This window comes from Somniosus microcephalus, chromosome 1, assembly GCF_052327205.1.
Source record: "Somniosus microcephalus isolate GS21.2 chromosome 1, FLI_Smic_1.0, whole genome shotgun sequence".
NCBI lineage: Eukaryota > Metazoa > Chordata > Chondrichthyes > Squaliformes > Somniosidae > Somniosus > Somniosus microcephalus.
Window position 1 is genome coordinate 132,037,247 of NC_140987.1, and position 18,565 is coordinate 132,055,811.

The following is an 18,565-nucleotide window of genomic DNA, read 5'->3' on the forward strand; positions in this document are numbered from 1 at the left end:
TCTAAAAATGATATCGAAACATTAAAACGTTCGGCGCATTCTATTTAAGAGGACAGGGATTACCCGCGTCTAGAGTCACCGTTCATTTTCCCTCACAACTGCGAGGATCACTTTTCAGCCGGGTAGAAAGAAAGAAATTAAACATTAGCGCCTTAAGTAAAAAAAAATCACCTCCATAGGGCCAAGGCATCGACAATTGATGCTAAAAACCTGTCCTCACCACATCTCCAGCACTACAAATAGTGCGAGATTTGCACTCGGACACCATCTTCAACCAAAGTACCGGAGGGGATCAATTTACATCAGACAATTAAAAGGGAGGAGATGGGAGAGAAAAGAAAGCCTACAGTACACGAAGCGTGGACAGCACAGATCATAACCTTGTCCCCTGCAGAGGGAAGACAACGAGAAATAAAGACATTTACATTAACAGCCCCAATTCAGACATCTGCACTTCCAGACACATTAATTTTATTTATAAGCTGTTCTATCTACCTGTGATACTGCGCCTGCAAAAATTGAAATTCTTCCTTGATGCGATCGCACGATTCTGAGATGGTGAATTTAAAGGGTTGTGCGGGTTGGTGAGGCGCCTAGAAACACAAAAACAAACCAGCATCAGTACCGAGACAAACTGGGACCCGTGCGCCAATCTCATTAAATTGCCATTTCTTAACATTACTGACAAAGCAAACGTAAACACTGTACTTTGCGCGTCTACAAATATTTATCGAGAGACTATAATTAAACCCGTGTTGAGAGAAAGCTAAAGCTCGCAATGCAATTGTCCGCGTGTGATGTTTCGGGAAGAGGAGGGAGATTAAAAGAAACACACTTACGGGATGTCTGGCTTGAGGATACATCGCGCTGTGATTTTTTGTTTTGTTTTCCAAAATTTAGGTGAGTTGTGTCATTTAAGTTCCTTAATTTAAAAGTCGCCAAGTTGTCGGCGATGCGGCCGAAAGCCGCCAGCTTCGCCGCTCCGCTCGACCTTCCAGAATGCGAATGTTGCAGAGACAAAGTGCAACATTCGGGTGAGGGTTGGAGATTCTCCCGGGGAACGCTGCCGACTCGGGATACCGCTCCGCTCCACTCCACTCCGCTCTGCCGGGCAGCAGCTCGCAGCGACCTTACAACATCACTCAAGCACCACACAGGGGGGAAGAGACACGGCCAACCTGCAGGCAGAGTGCGGAGGCGGCAGCTTTTCTTCTGCCCTTCATCCGCTAGCACACGAAAGTAATGACTTGTGTTTACCAAATTTAGAAGCACCGTGTCATTAACATTCTTACATATTCACACCCCGGTCAACTTCACTCCAGCGAGGGAAAGAGGAGGTGCAGGGATGCGATACTTCACCGCCTCCCCGTAGGGAGGGCAACAACCCTGCTGTTGCGTCTTGGGTGTTGTAGTCCGGTCGCCCAGTTAATTTGGGTCGAAGCTGCTGAAAGTGCCCTCGCTACTCAGACTACAATACCCACAATGCTGTGCATCATTAAACCAGCCCATCGACCGCCCTGATTAGCACGGCCGTTCAACCAATCGGGAGTTGCATCCTCTCTGGGCTCCGTTCCAAATAGCACGTCAGTTACGGCTCAGTCACCAATCGCCGCACGGGCAAGGCGGGGTCCGGCCTGGGTTGCAGCCCATTCTACGAGCTTGTCCAATCGTGAGCGGCCGTGGCCGGGATCCCACGTGGGGCGTTGACGCTGTGCGGGTAAAGAGACCAATTGGCGTGGGTAAAAAGTGCAAAGCTGACGCCTCGCGGCGCTAAGCGAACAGTCGTTCGCTGGGTCTCCAGTTTTTTTTCCCTCTAGCACAAGCGAAAAGTTGGGAAAAAAAGGAGAGGAAACATTTGTTCATCTGTCAATCAAAGTAACGTGGGGCTTTGCCGGCGTTTCGTGAAATCCTCCCATGCTCTATTCCATTCGAGCGCTGTATAGAATGCTGGCTAATTAGGGTCGAATGTCTCTTTGCAAAATACTCGAGCAATCTGTCATTACAGCGTATTTAGAGAGGGTTGGGGACCCGCAGAGCTCCATAAACACCGACCTGCGAGCAAGAAGAGAGGGAAAAAAACACTTCGTTGCACCTTCCAATGTTTGACATGTTTTAACTTTTGTCTCAATATTTGGTTAACAAACCCCAATTCAAAAACAAGCAAATCGTTAATTATATCTCGTCACATTAACGTTTGCACTCCTTACTACAGCAGTGTCTTCTTTATTGATTCAGTTTTACTCCGAGCGAATCTAGAAAGAAAATGGTTGACTTTAAACATAGATAATTTCGGAGATTTTTCGTTCGCTACTTTCTGACTAGAGCCGCTGTGCGATTGTTAAATCGGTGCAAATGTTTAATGGGAGTCGGAAACCGAGATGTTATTTCTACCTGACAGATCAAAACACACTTAATAAGAACAAATAAGGAATATTTGCTCAATATACACGATGCTGGCCAAATCGCTGCCTGTAATCTTAAGTTTTGACTAGAAACGGCGAAAAGATACTATCTGCGAAATAATATGCTTTAGCAGCTGTTTGTGACTTCCTGCTGTTAGAACTCTGTGGTACGTCCAAAATAATTTTGATTGAAGTCCGAAAGATGGGGAGAGGGGTCGGTCAGGTATTTTTCTTGTGTTGGTGTTCTCGTCATTTACACAATTTTTCTTATAATACTCTTATTTTTTCCTTTGGGCAGAAGATTCCAAAACATGATTGTCTTCCCTTGACAATAAAGTGCTCCTGTATTATGTTGTAAGATATTGCTTCCTTTTGTTCTTTCCGGTTTCTGTTTACATTTTTATCAGCCCATCTTTTGATTGAATGATTCTGGGAGGAAGCTGAGTTTAAAACAAAGTGCCTTTGTGTTAGTGTCATTTTCAGTTATTTGATTTACACATTTCTGACTATCTGCCAACATCATAGGTGAAATAAATTATCACTGTTGCCCACAAAACTTCTCGCCCATTTTTCCATACAAGAAACATGACACGCATGGTTTTAATGCCTCTTCTGAATGATTGGCACAGAGGATACACCAGCAAGAGTTTTATAAGGCTTAATAATAATTACACTGGTAACGATAGATACTTTGAAATGACTGAATCACAGCGATCATATAGTGCTGCCACCCATCAAGTTTTACAATGGCTGGACAGTTTGGTTTCTGAGTAGGCTGTCCAGAAAATTCTAAAATGTATACTCAATACTAAAAAGTTGTTTGTTAAAACTGTTGAGTTTTTTTTAGCTCCTGCATACCACCTTGTGGCTACCATGACATTAATTATTGAGGATATTAAGGTTTACAATCAATTTTCATAATCAAAAAAGCAAACCTGAACTGAAATCCCAGTGCCTGCCCTACCTGGTCTGATTCTGTAATTGCCAATATCCCAATAACAACAACTTGCATTTATATCCATCTCATCAAAGCTTATAATTCTTCATCATAAACTATGACAACAAAACTAAAGACGCTTATCATCATCGTCTGAAACCCTAATTAAAATTGTAGCTTTGAAATAGCTCCAAAGATTGTTCAACTGTGTACAGATATATGTATTTGGGTATTTTTAGCAATGGCTATCTCCTTAATTCTCAACACAATCATCTGAATTTTGGAGTATAAATTGGTCATCGTTGTGCCTGTTTTCCAGATGGAAAATGGGTTAAAAATGACCAATTTGTAGGGCTATGTCCTGCGCTCCAAGGATGGCAGAAAAACATCTGATACTCTGTTGGCCTTGGACAACTTTCAGGTGTCCAAGGCGACTGCCTAAAACAGGCGTTAGAATACTTGCATATGCTGATGAGGGCCCGAACACCTGTTTTAATTCACCTAAGAGATAATGAAATGCCTTGAGTTATTTTTATTCGTTTATGGGATGTGGGTGTTGCTGGCAAGGCCAGCATTTATTGCCTATCCCTAATTGCCCTCGAGAAGGAGCTGGTGAGCCGCCTTCTTGAACCACTGCAGTCCGTGTGGTGAAGGTACTCCCACAGTGCTGTTAGGGAGGGAGTTCAAGGACTTTGACCCAGCGACGATGAAGGATCAGCGATATACCTCTAAGTCAGAATGGTATGTGACTTGGAGGGCGCTTGGAGGTGGTGGTGTTCCCATGCGCCTGCTGCCCTTGTCCTTCTATGTGGACGAGGTTGTGGGTTTGGGAGGTGCTGCCGAAGAAGCCTTGGTGAGTTGCTGCAGTGCATCTTGTAGATGGTACACACTGCAACCATGGTAAGCCGGTGATGGAGGGAGTGAATGTTTAAGGTGGTGGATGGAGTGCCAATCAAGTGGGCTGCTTTGTCCTGGATGGTGTCAAGCTTCTTAAGTGTTGTTGGAGCTGCACTCATCCAGGCAAGTGGAGTGCATTCCATCACACTCCTGACTTGTGCCTTGTAGATGGTGGAAAGGCTTTGGGGAATCAGGAGATGAGACACTTGCCACAGAATACCTAGCCTCTGACCTGCTTTTGTAGCCACAGTATTTATGTGGCTGGTCCAGTTAAGTTTCTGATCAATGGTGACCCCCCAGGATGTTGATGGTGGGGGATTCGGCGATGGTAATGCCGTTGAATCTCAAGGGGTGGTGGTTAGATGCTTGCTTGTTGGAGATAGTCATTGCCTGGCACTTGCGTGGCACAAATGTTACCTGCCACTTATCAGCCCAAGCATGAACATCGTCCAGGTCTTGTTGCATGTGGGCATGGACTGCTTCATTACCTGAGGAGTTGTGAATGGCACTGAACACTGTGCAGTCATCAGCGAACATCCCCATTTCTGACCTTATGGTGGCGGGAACTTCTTTGATGAAGCAGCTGAAGGTGATTGGGCCTAGGACTCTGCCCTGAAGAACTCCTGCAGCGATGTCCTGGGGCTGCGATGATTGACCTTCAACCACCACAACCATCTTCCTTTGTGCTAGGTATGACTCCAGCCAGTGGAGCGTTTTCCCCCCAAATCCCATTGAGTTCAGTTTTATTAGGGCTCCTTGATGCCACACTCAGTCAAATGCTGCCTTGATGTCAAGGGCAGTCACTCTCATCTCACCTCTGGAATTCAGCTCGTTTGTCCATGTTTGGACCAAGGCTGTAATGAGGTCAGGAGCTGAGTCGTCTCAGTGGGCATCAGTGAGCAAGTTATTGGTGAGTAAGTGCCACTTAAAGCACTGTCGATGACACCTTCCATCACTTTGCTGATGATTGAGAGTAGACTGATGGGGCAGTAATTGGCCAGATTGGATTTGTCCTGCTTTTTGTGGGCAGGACATACCTGGGCAGTTTTCCACATTGTTGGATAGATGCCAGTGTTGTAACTGTACTGGAACAGCTTGGCTAGAGGCGCTGGAGCACAAGTCTTCAGCACGATAGCCGGGATGTTGTCAGGGCCCATAGCCTTTGCTGTATCCAGTGTGCTCAACCATTTCTTGATATCACATGGCGTGTAGCGGGCATTGGGACTGCTCTGCTAAGGTTTTCCAGGTGTGGATGAAACCTAGAAACCAGCTGCCACTGAAAAGCTAAGTTCAATTCTTTTTTAATTTACATGGAACCAGGAGGAGCAGGACTGCTCCTCCCAGCTCCACAGCATTCCTGCCAGCTACTGCCAGCCATGATTGGCCCTTCCTGCTGTCCTTCCCCCACCCTGCACTTACCTGACGGCCATTGCCAGCAAGGCAAATGGCCCAAATTCATGTGTTGCAATAGGCAAACTGACTGTGAAGATGCAATAGGTGCCGGCAACCTGCCTATTTGAGGCCTGAGGCCCAATTCTGGGCTGGCTCCCAGTTGCGGTGCGTGCTGCCTGCGCATTGGCAATTCTGGACACGAAAACAGGCCCAGACAAATTTCTACCCAATTGAGTATCCCAGCACTCCTATATGCAAAAATAATTTAGATTGCAAAATATGATTCAATTGTGGTATAAAGCATAGCAAATGAAGGTAGAATTACATCTTGATATTATGGTATAAGTTATTTTCCAGCATTCTCTAACTCACAGTAACAAGATTGAGAGTATATACGTTTTAAAACTCAATGGATTTTGCACTATGAATTGGGACAACTGAGAAAAACTGTGGGGGTGAAATTGGTCAATGCCAGTAACACAAAATGGGCTGATAGCGAATTAGCAGCACATTTTACACCACACCAGATTTTCTTTCTCATTGAAGTCAATGGAAAAGAAAATCGGCCATGGTGTAAAACAGGCAGTCGATTCACTATCAGACCATTTTGCGCTACTGGCTCTGACCAATTTCACCACCTGTCACTTTAATATCATGCTTCTGGCTTGTGAAATCAATACATGATATTGCTGGTGTAACATCTCAACAAGTACCAGTGCAAAAATCCCACGGATACAGGGTAGGCCAATCATGCATTCCATCCACTGTACCACAAAGCCTCAGAAAATCAGCCCGCCACATTATCTTTTAACTCAACATGCAATGACATAAAATAATGCTCAGTGGCCATCTCCACTCACAAAACAGATCTCACTCAGCAACAACATTTCCTGAGATTTCTTGTAGTGTAGGGTTCCCTTTTGGCTTTTTATTTCAATGCTTCCTGAGATGATCAAAATTCAGCATTTGGCAGCACATATAAAACTGAGACAACTTCCAGAAATTCTTCAAAAGAGCATTATTGGGGATTATTCTTTCACCTCGGGGATCTGGGTTTGAAAGTAGACGAGGTGGATGGGATGGGCATTTCTTCTCTCTGCTGGTTGTAAGGGTCCTACACAAAATTATTTTCTTCAGTTTTAACCCAGCTCCTAGTAGAAGCAGACCCTAAGCTCAAAATTGTCACAAGTCACCATTTTTTGGCACTAAAGGCCAATTTTCTGATAACCTTACCCACCATGAGCATACATTTAGAAATACTTCCCTTAATATTAATCTCAGAGGGGCCATACAGTTTGTGTTGGAAATGCAAAAATACTCATTGGTGCAATGAGTTCTGTGGTTGGCATTATGCATGCTGTTTAGATGAAATAAAGAGTGATTGAGTTGGAAGGCAAGCATTAGGTTCAATGAGGAGGTTCAGAGTGATCTGGAGTTGACCATCCAACTCCCTTTGGGTAGCTGGGATGTGGGAACTCCCTATGTTTGGAGTCCTTACTCCCAGCCCTAATCCCCTCCTATACTGCTGGCCTTGTAAGACACAGGCAGAGACTGTACACCTTCTAAGGTCCTATAGAATTCTCCAAATAAAGCCGAGACTCAGTGTATCTGAATACTAGCCTAATTTTTGACCCTTCTGTGCCAGCTCCATCAGAGTTGTGCAGGAATGTGCCAGAAGAGCCAAATATTTTTGGGCCCTATAACTTTGCCATAAATCATAGAATTATAGAATCTTACAACATAGAAGATGACCATTTGGCCCATTGTGCCTGTGTCAGCTCTTTGAAAAAGCAATCCAATGGGCTGGATTTTAATTGGGAAGGTAGTTTGGGGGCGGGAGGGGCTCTGAGGCAATCAGGAAACCCGGGAGGCTGGGTTTCCCGCAGGCCCTACCAACTTTAATGGCAGGGCCCGAGTTACATACTAGGCCACTGTTTCCCATCCACAGTAGCCAGATTGAGAGGCTGACTGGCTCCGGGGGGGTAGGCCAACAGCACTAGGCTGCACAGAGGAGGGAGGGAGGGAGGGATCGCGTGGGGGCCGGACCATTAAGAGAATCGGGGGTCGGGAAGAAGACCGGGGAATCGGGCGGGTCGTTAAAAGGATTGGGGTCAGGCCAGGCCATTAAGAGGATTGGGGGGTGTCGAACAGATGATCGGGGGGTCGGGCTGGGCCATTAAGAAGAACGGGGGTCGGGCCAGGCCGTTAAGCGGATTAAGGGGGGGTCGGGCAGAAGATCAGGGGGTAGGTGCAGGAGAGGAGATCGGGGCCGGCGGAACAGGGGTTGGGGGGGGGGGAGGCGGTGATGGGAAGATCGTGGCTAGCCACCAGAGGATCAGGCCGGCCACCGGAGGATCAGGCCGGCCACCAGAGGATCCTGGGGGTGGGGAGAGGCAGAAAAGATCGGGACCAGCCTCAGCATCATCGGGGGGGTTGGGGGGGGGGTCCGGGAAGGTGATCAGAGGTTTGTGAGGGGGTCTCCGATCACGGGAATTGGCTAGGTAGGGACCCTAGATCTAGGAGGTAACTGCCTCCTGGATGCAGCAGTCCTCGCCTTGCTGTAACTGCCTGGTTTTATGAAGTGTGTAAAACCCAACCAGCTACAGTTAAAAACAAAATGGAGGTTAAAGAAGAGGCTTCCAGTCTCATTAAAATATTTAAATTGATGACCCGCCTCCTGGCAGCCAATTGGTTGCCTGCCCCCGTCCCAACCCCCATCCCACCTTCATTAAAACCAGAAATGGGCGGGATGGAGGTGGGTTCAGGTTGGAATTCCAATTTTTAACAATTTAGCTAACCCCATGCTCCTATCCCACCTGTTTTTTTAGGTCATAATTCCCTCCAATTAGACCCACTCTCTTGCTCTTTGCCTATATCCCTGCAATTTTCTCCCCTTCAAGTATTTATCCAATTCCCTTTTGAAAGTTACTATTAAATCTGCTTCTACCACCCTTTCAGGCAGTGCATTCCAGATCATAATAACTAACCGCATAAAATTTCTCCTCATCTCACCTCTGGCTCTTTTGCCCATTACCTTTGTGGTAAACCACTTTTATCGTTCACTATCGTTACACTATAGTTATCACTGTTATATCGTTACTCTATGGTTATCACTGTCCACACTGTTGTATCACTATACGAGGTCGCCTCTTGTCACGCTGCTATACCTGGGCTGACCACTGCTGACTCCGCCCATGACTCCACCTACCTGCCCAGGTATAAAGGTAGTCGACTGGCTGGCATTCCTCCTTGTTGTATCCGATCACCCACGAGGGTGGGCTCTGTTATTTAGCCAATAAAAACCTATAGTTACTTTCTTAACTCGTCGCTTTTCATTGGATGAATTGATAGGTATATCAATTTTATTGGCTAAATTTTAAAATGTCGACACCTGAGCAGTCAAACGACCAGCCAAGCGACCAGCCAGACGCCCAGCTACAACAGCCACAGCAGCCGGCCTGGCTGCGAGCCCTCAGACCACCGTACCTGGATCTAAACCCACAGGCAGCAAACTCGGCCCTCGACTTCGAACACTGGCTGAGCTGCTTCGAAGCCTACCTGGGAGAATCCGGCGTGCCTCAGAAATCCATGCTAAGAGTTCTGAACGCCCAAGTGAGCCCTAAAGTATTCGCACTCATCCGGGATCTTAAAACATACGAGGACGCCATCAACCGGCTGAAAAGACAGTACCAAACCCCGGTAAATTCCATGCATGCCAGACACCTCCTAAGATCCCGCCCGCAACAGCCAGGAGAGCCCGTGGAGGAATTTTTACGGGTGCTACAAGCACTCGGCAGAGACTGTAACTTTAAAGCGGTAACGGCGGCAGAAAATACTGAAGACAATGTCCGCGATGCCTTCGTGAAAGGCCTGCGGTCCGACTACTCATGGCAAAGACTACTGGAAGCAAGGGACCTCGACCTGGACAAAGCTGCAGCCCTCACTCTCTCTCTAGAGGTGGCCCATCGGGACCTCGAGGCATACTCAAGGTACTGTAACTCGCGACCCTGGGACTTGGGACTGACCCCGAGCGCGATACCCCCCGCAGCAACCCCCCTGGGACCTACCTCAGCATCGGCGTCCCGGACCCGATTGAGACCGCCACCCCCGGTACCGGCTCCGACATCGGACCCTCGCGATCGGGCCGCCGGCTGCTTCTTCTGCGGCCAGGCGAAACACCCGAGGTCGCGCTGCCCAGCCAGGAACTCTACCTGCTCAAACTGCATGAAGAAAGGCCACTTCGCTAAGGCCTGCAGAGGTGGATCATCAGAGGCCAGCAGTGCCTCATGCGAGCTGTGGGGGCGGCCATCTTCCTTCAAGGCAACAGAGGCCAGCATCCCCACATGTGAGTCATGGGGGCGGCCATCTTTGATACAGGCAACCGACACCAGCAGTGCCTCATGTGAGTTATGGGGGCAGCCATCTTCTCCGCCATTTTGTCCAACCTCGTGGGAGACGCCATTTTACCCACCACGCCCGACCGCCACCGTGCCTCTAGACCCGACTACCGCCTCAGCCGCAGACTACAACAACTCGCTCAGCTATACACTAGCCTCCGTCACACTGGACCAGGCCCGCCCGCATCACCTGTCCAAGTCGATGATGGACATCAAAGTAAACGGCCACGCCACGACCTGCCTGTTCGACAGCAGAAGCACGGAGAGCTTCATCCACCCAGACACGGTGAGCCACTACTCCCTCCCTGTCCTGCCAACGCGCAACCGGATCTCGATGGCATCGAGGTCACACGCCACAGACATCAGCGGCTACTGTGTTGTGACCCTGTCGGTTAAGGGTACGGAGTATAAAAATTTTAAACTCCTCGTCCTGCCCCAGCTATGCGCTGCCGTCCTACTAGGCCTAGACTTCCAATCCCACCTCCAAAGCGTCACGCTAGCATACGGCGGACCCCTCCCCCCACTCACAGTCGACAACCAGCAGATTTTAAACCGCCCACCACGTAACACCTGCGGCCTATCCACCCTCAAGGTCCCGCCACCTTCCCTGTTCGCTAACCTCACCCCCGACTGCAAACCCGTCGCTACCAAGAGCAGGCGGTACAGCGCCGGGGACAGAGCTTTCATTAGCTCTGAGGTGCAGCGTCTCCTGAAGGAGGGCATCATCAAGGGGAGCACCAGCCCCTGGCGTGCCCAGGTCGTGGTCGTTAAGACCGGCAATAAAAACCGCCTGGTCATCGACTACAGCCAGACCATAAACAGGTACACCCAGCTGGACGCATACCCCCTTCCCCGCATATCTGATATGGTCAATCAGATTGCGCAGTACCGGGTATTCTCCACCATCGACCTTAAGTCGGCCTATCACCAACTCCCTATCCGCCCTGAGGACCGCCAGTATACAGCCTTCGAGGCGAACGGCCGCCTCTACCACTTCCTTAGGGTTCCCTTCGGCGTCACCAACGGGGTTTCGGTCTTCCAAAGGGAGATGGACCGGATGGTTGACCAGAACGGGCTGCACGCCACGTTCCCCTATCTAGATAACGTCACCATCTGCGGCCGCAACCGGCAGGACCACAATGTTAATCTGGAGAGATTCCTCCGTACGGCCCAACGGCTGAACCTCACCTACAATAAGGATAAATGTGTCCTCGGCTGTGTAGTAGAGAACGGAGTCATCGGCCCCGACCCCGAAAGAATGCGCCCCCTCATGGAGCTACCCCTCCCCCACTGTCCAAAGGCACTGAAGAGAACCCTGGGGCTCTTCGCCTACTATGCCCAATGGGTGCCCAATTATGCGGACAAAGCCAGACCCCTCATGAAGTCCACATCCTTCCCCCTTACGGAGGAAGCGTGCGCAGCCTTCTCCCTCATTAAGGGAGACATTGCCAAGGCCACTATGCACGCAGTGGATGAGTCCATCCCCTTCCAAGTCGAGAGCGATGCATCCGACTTCGCCCTAGCCGCCACCCTTAACCAGGAGGGGAGACCGGTGGCCTTCTTCTCAAGGACCCTACAGGGCCCTGAGATCCGACACTCGTCGGTCGAGAAGGAGGCCCAGGCGATTGTGGAGGCGGTACGACGCTGGAGGCACTACCTGGCAGGCAAACGATTTACCCTCCTTACCGACCAACGTTCGGTCGCTTTTATGTTTAATAACAAGCTGAGGGGCAAAATCAAGAATGACAAGATCTTGAGGTGGAGAATCGAGCTCTCCACCTACGATTATGATATCTTGTACCGGCCAGGTAAGCTGAACGAACCCCCCGATGCTCTGTCACGAATTACATGCGCCAGCGCGCAAAGTGATAGACTTCAGACCCTCCACAACGACCTCTGCCACCCCGAGGTCACCAGACTTTACCACTTCATTAAGGCCCGCAACCTGCCCTACTCCATCGAGGAGGTCAGGACCATGACCAGGAACTGCCAGACCTGTGCCGAGTGCAAACCGCACTTCTTTAGGCCGGACAGAGCAAGCCTGATCAAGACCACCCGCCCCTTCAAGCGCCTGAGCATCGACTTTAAGGGGCCACTCCCGTCCTCTGACCGTAATGTGTACTTCCTCAACATTGTTGATGAGTACTCCCGTTTCCCCTTTGCCTTCCCCTGCCCAGACATGACCAGTACCACGGTCATTAAATGCCTGAACGACCTCTTCGCCTTGTTCGGGTTCCCAAACTATATACATAGTGACCGGGGCTCCTCCTTCATGAGCGAGGAACTCCGTCAGTTCCTACTAGCGAGAGGTATTGCTGCAAGCAGGACCACCAGCTACAACCCCCGAGGGAACGGCCAGGTAGAAAGAGAGAACGCGACGGTATGGAAGGCCGTCCTCTTAGCCTTAAAGTCTAAGGGCCTCCCAACCTCCCGCTGGCAGGAAGTCCTCCCGGCAGCGCTGCATTCCACCCGGTCACTACTTTGCACTGCCATCAACGCCACCCCCCATGAACGAATGTTTGCTTTCCCCAGGAAGTCGACTACGGGAACCACGCTACCAACCTGGCTGACCTCTCCGGGGCCCGTCTTGCTGTGAAAGCACGTGAGGGCCCATAAAATGGACCCCCTGGTCGAGAGGGTGGACCTCCTGCACGCCAACCCCCAGTACGCCTATGTGGCATACCCAGACGGGCGGGAGGACACAGTCTCCTTACGAGACCTCGCACCCTCGGGCACTCCGGAGACACCACCTTCACCCCCCCCCACCACCCCCCCCAATTCCAGACCAGGTAGACGGCATGCCGGAACCCCACGAGCCTTCGCCGACCACGCAGACACCAGCATTAACACCGGATAATGCAACACCACCGCTGCGACGATCAGAAAGGCTTACGAGGCCTCCGGACAGACTGACATACCAGAACTGGTAGTACACTTCACCCCGCCGGACTCAAATCTAAACAAGGGGTGAATGTGGTAAACCACTTTTATCGTTCACTATCGTTACACTATAGTTATCACTGTTATATCGTTACTCTATGGTTATCACTGTTCACACTGTTGTATCACTATACGAGGTCGCCTCTTGTCACGCTGCTATACCTGGGCTGACCACTGCTGACTCCGCCCATGACTCCACCTACCTGCCCAGGTATAAAGGTAGTCGACTGGCTGGCATTCCTCCTTGTTGTATCCGATCACCCACGAGGGTGGGCTCTGTTATTTAGCCAATAAAAACCTATAGTTACTTTCTTAACTCGTCGCTTTTCATTGGATGAATTGATAGGTATATCAACCTTAAATCTGTGTCCTTTGGGAGAAACTGTTTCTACTGGCAGAAGGGTTTCTCCTTATTCACTCTAACAAAATCCTTCATGATTTTGAGGCGTCTATTAAATTTCTCCTTAATTATTTCTGCTCTCAGGAGAACAATCCCAGCTTCTGTAGTCACTCCACATAACAGAAGACCCTCATCCCTGATACCATTCGAGTATATTATGTGGTACTTTATCAAAACGCCTTTTGAAAGTTCATATACACGACATCATCCGCACTACCCTAATCAACCCTCTCCATTACTTCATCAAAAAACTCAATCAAGTTAGACAAACACGATTTGCCTTTAATAAATCCATGCTGGCCGACATTGATTAATTCATGTTCTCCTCTGCACTTTCTGTATTCAGCTTGGTTCTCTACTGCATTAGGAGCCTGACATTTATCATAAGCCTCCTTTTTCTGTTTCATTTTATAATCTCTATACATGGGAACTCTAGCTTTGGAGCCCTTCCTTTCCCCCTTGTGGGAATGTGTCTAGCCTGTACTCGAACTATCTCCTCTTTGTAGGCCTTCCATTGCTCATTTATTGTTTTACCTGCCAATTTTGATCCTAATCCACCTGGGCCAGATCCCTTTTCAACTCACTGAAGTTAGCCTTCCTCCAGTTGAGTATTTTTACATTTAATTTTCTTTGTCCTTTTCCATAAGTACTCTAAACCTAATATTATTGTGATCATTGTTTCCTAAATGTCCTCCCACTGAAACACACTCCACTTGCCTCACTTCATTCCCCAGAACTAGATGCAGCACTGCTTCCTTCCTTGTTGGGGTGGAAACTGATTAAGAAAGTTCTCTTGTACACATTTCAGGAATTCCTCCCCATCTTTGCCCTTTACTACACTGTTATTTTCCCAGTCTATATTAGGATAACTGAAGTCCCCCATTATCACTACTCTAATGTTCTTACATCTTTCTGAAATTTGCTCCTCTATTTTCTTCCCAATATTTGGTGGCCTATAGTATACACCCAGCAGCGCACCAGCTCCTCTTCTGTTTCTTAACTCTACCCACATAGATTCTGTCTTTGAACCCTCAAGCATATCATTCTCTTTCAGGGCTTAACAGTATAATAAAAATACAGAATATACAACAGTCTACAGTGATTGTTGGTATTTATACTCTTTGTAACCAATGTTCCCTCTGGACCTCCCGCGCAGCTAGCTCTCCGGCTTGTCAATACAAAAAGCCGCGCATGCACTTTATTTTGAATGGGCCACGCAACCCCTTAAAGGGGCCGTGCACCCCCCCAAAAAATTAATGGGATCATTGTTTGTGACCCTGACCAACATGATCAAATTTCAGTATTGTCGCTTGTTAGTTATGCAGTTTACTTGTGATATATAAATCATAACAAATTGCAACTTGTTGTGAATTACTCTATTCCTTTCAATTCTTCTATTCTGATGTTCCCACTATATAGTAATAACCATTCCTCTTGCTGAATACTTACATGCAATAAAAAAAATTGCACGTATTCTGTTCAATGATTGCAATGTTTGTCACAGAGAATTAAGATTTTCCCATTTTTTAACAGGCTCTGAAGTAACACAGAATTCCCAACGTACTGAGTTACAAAACAGGCAAGACTTCACTCCTGCAGTTCTGCACATGATGAATTCCTGATCTCAGCATGTCATCAGCAAGAATGCTTCAAGCAAAGACTAAGTAGTTATACATGGGGACGGAGAAAAGCAGAGGGGAAGATTCCCCACACAGCTTGTTCTTGTACATATGTGGCCAGTTACAGAGTGATATTTGCTGAGATCTGGAAGCAAGTTGTCACACTGGGAAATAGTATGTGGCTCAGCGAAACCAAAAAGGAGGATGAAAAATAATAATTATACACATACTGTTCTATTATAACATTGGACTCAAACCTTGAAAGTGATTACTGAAAAATTGTGTTGAGAATTCACTTTTATTATTGCTCACTAATTGATGAATAATCTTTCAGTGAGTGACTATTACCCATCTACACTGCACAGCCCAGACCACATTCTATCAGAGGATTCTCCAATATTAAAATGTTTTCCTCGTTATAATAAATAAACTTAGCTGAACACCATAATAACAAAATATTGACAGCAATTTTAGAGCTATCAGAAGTAACCTATTGCTTGAGTGTGCAATAATGTAATCAGCCTTCAATTCTGGCCATCGTAAAGCAATCTCAGTTACTTTGGCAACCCTCAACCTATTAGTTTTCTAATTATAGATTATACATGTCTCAGATTTGATTAATACTTCAATAAAATAGTTGCTTGTTTTGCACCTATCCATCCACCAATTGTTTATCCAAACAGATACTTTTAATTAATTCAGAACATCACAAAAATCTTACTGAAATGAGACATCCTATTGACATCATTGTAGGTGTTAACAGTGTAGAGAGAACATTCCAGCAAGAATGATGTTTAAGATTATCCTATGTTTTCAAAAGGATAACATACAGAAACAGATTTTTTTAAATATCCCAGGTCATTGTCTTAAGAATCATATAAGACTGCCCTATGACATATCTTAATGGGCAAAGGCACTGTCTGATGTAGCACTGAGGAATACAGACCAAATTGAATTCCCATTTTGTGCAGTTAGTCAATCTTAGCAAGGAAAGAGGCACAGTCGGAGAACTATAATTGGACTCAGTGCCTCTGATTAAGGAAAGAGCAAAATCAGCCAAGTTTCCCACTCCTGATCAATTATCTGTAACTCATGCTGGGAATGGAATTGTGTGGACATCAGATTTGAACAATACATGGCTCTCCGTGATATCCAACAAGCTTGTTGACACTCATGGTCTAGGTTGACACACAATGAATGGCCACTTGGGCTAGGTACCAAAGAGTTGCCTGTACCTGTGGAACCATACTACAGCAAAAATCAACACTTTTAGGAGAAGAGGAGAAAACTAGACAAATAATTGGTTTACAGCAACATGCAGCGTGCTACAATACTCAAACACATTACCTCTCTGTGTAATACATAAACTATATGGCAAATTTCTTAATAGTGAAATATATGAAAAACCCATTGCATTGCCAATTTTGCCTCACTATGTTTTCAGGTGCCTCCCTGCCACAGGAGGCCACAAGGTGACAAGTTGCTGGGTGGGTCAGGGAAGGATGTCAAGGGTCTCCTGAAAATGCCAAACTGCTCCCAGTGGCCTATTTGCCAAGGTGGCTCTTGTAAAAAAAAATCAAATAAAATGTACTGACCTTCTCTTCAGGGGTCCAGATCATAACTGAATTCCCCCCTCCCCCCACCTCCATGTGACTCAAGCTCGGAGGTGTTCCACAAAGTGGCCACTCAATCTGCGTTCGGTCTCCCCAATGTAGAGGAGACCGCATTGTGAGCAGCGAATACAGTTTACTAAGTTGCAAGAACATAAGAAATAGGAGCAGGAGTAGGCCATTCGGCCTCTCGAGCCTGCTCCACCATTCAATATGGTCATGGCTGATCTGATCTTGGCCTCAATTCCACTTTCCTGCACTATCCCCCTATCCCTTGATTCCCTTAATATCCAAAAATCTATTGATCTCTGCCTTAAATATATCAATACAAGTTGTTGTTGTTGAATATACTCAACGACTGAGCCTCCACAGCCCTCTGGGGTAAAGAATTCCAAAGATTCACCACCATCTGAGTGAAGAAATTTCTCCTCATCTCAGTACTAAATGGCCGACCCCTTATTCTGAGACTGTGACACCTGGTTCTAGACTCCCCAGCCAGGGGAAACATCCTCCCTGCATCTACTCTGTCAAGCCCTGTAAGAATTTTGTATGTTTCAATGAGAACACCACTCATTCTTCTAAACTCTAGAGAATATAGGCCTAGTCTAGTCAATCTCTCCTCATAGGACAATCCCCCAATCCCAGGGATCAGTATGGTGAACCTTTGTTGCACTCCCTCTATGGCAAGTATATCCTTCCTTAGGTAAGGAGATCAAAACTATACACAATACTCCAGGTGTGCTCTCACCAGGGCCCTATATAATTGCAGTAAGATATCTTTACTCTTATACTCAAATCCTCTTGTAATCAAGGCCAACATACCATTTGCTTTCCTAATTGCTTGCTCTACCTGCATGTTAACTTTCAGTGATTTGTGTACAATGACACCCAGGTCCCTCTGAACACCAACATTTCCCAATCTCTCACCATTTAAAAAATACTTTGCTTTTCTATTTTTCCTACCAAAGTTTCATATTTCTCCATATTATATTCCATTTGCCATGTTCTTGCCCACTCACTTAGCTTGACTATATCCCCTTGAAGCCTCCTTGCATCCTCCTCACAACTTACATTCCCACCCAGCTTTGTATCATCAGCAAACTTGGATATATTACATTTGGTCCCCTCATCCAAATCAATGATGTAGATTGTGAATAGCTGAGGCCCAAGCACTGATCCTTGCAGTACCACTAGTTACAACCCGCCAACCCGAAATGTCCCGTTTATTCCTACTCCCTGTTTTCTCTCCGTTAACCAATCCTCAATCCATGCTAGTATATTACCCCCAATCCCATAAGCCCTAATTTTGTTTAATAACCTCTTGTGTGGCACCTTATCAAATGCCTTCTGAAAATCCAAATACACCACATTCACTGGTTCTATCTTATCTATTCTGCTAGTTACAACCTCAAAAAACTCTAACAGAAATGTCAAACACGATTTCCCTTTCATAAATCCGTGTTGACTCTGCCCAATCCTATCATTATTTTCTAAGTGCCCTGTTACCACAACCTTTATAATAGATTCTAGCATTTTGCCTACTACTGATGTCAGGCTAACTGGTCTGTAGTTCCCCATTTTCTCTCTCCTTTCTTAAATAGTGGGGTTACATTTGCTACCTTCCAATCCATGGGAACCATTCTAGAATCTATGGAATTTTGGAAAATGACAACCAATGCATCCACTATCTCTATAGCCACCTCTTTCAAAACCCTAGGATGTAGGCCATCAGGTTCAGGGGATTTATTGGCTTTCAGTCCCATTAATTTCTTCAGTACAATTCTTTTACTAATACTAATTTTTTTCAGTTCCTCATTCGCGCTAGACCCTTGATTGTCCACTACTTCTGGGAAGTTTTTTGCGTCTTCTTCCGTGAAGACAGACACAAAAGTATTTGTTTAATTTCTCTGCCATTTCCTTATTCCCCATTATAATTTCTCCTGTCTCAGCCTGTAAGGAACCCACATTTAC

The 18,565-nt window shown here is 46.8% G+C and overlaps 1 protein-coding gene across 14 annotated transcripts in view; it reads right to left on the reverse strand.

Annotated features, from left to right (window-relative positions):
* LOC147124362 (transducin-like enhancer protein 4) overlaps window positions 1-1,562 on the reverse strand; it is a 159,363-nt gene extending 157,801 nt beyond the window's left edge. For 7 of the 14 annotated variants that reach the window (XM_085985728.1, XM_085985691.1, XM_085985681.1 and 4 more), the window contains exons 1-2: window positions 840-1,561; window positions 496-593 (exon numbers count right to left, since the gene is read on the reverse strand). In XM_085985728.1, the coding sequence (XP_085841854.1) occupies window positions 496-593; window positions 840-863 (122 nt within the window). In that variant the 5' untranslated portion in view covers window positions 864-1,561. Of the gene's footprint in view, window positions 1-495; window positions 594-839 lie in introns of all 14 variants that reach the window. The other 7 variants (XM_085985664.1, XM_085985619.1, XM_085985609.1 and 4 more) reach the window with 3 other exon arrangements.
* Between the last annotated feature and the right edge of the window lie 17,003 nt (window positions 1,563-18,565).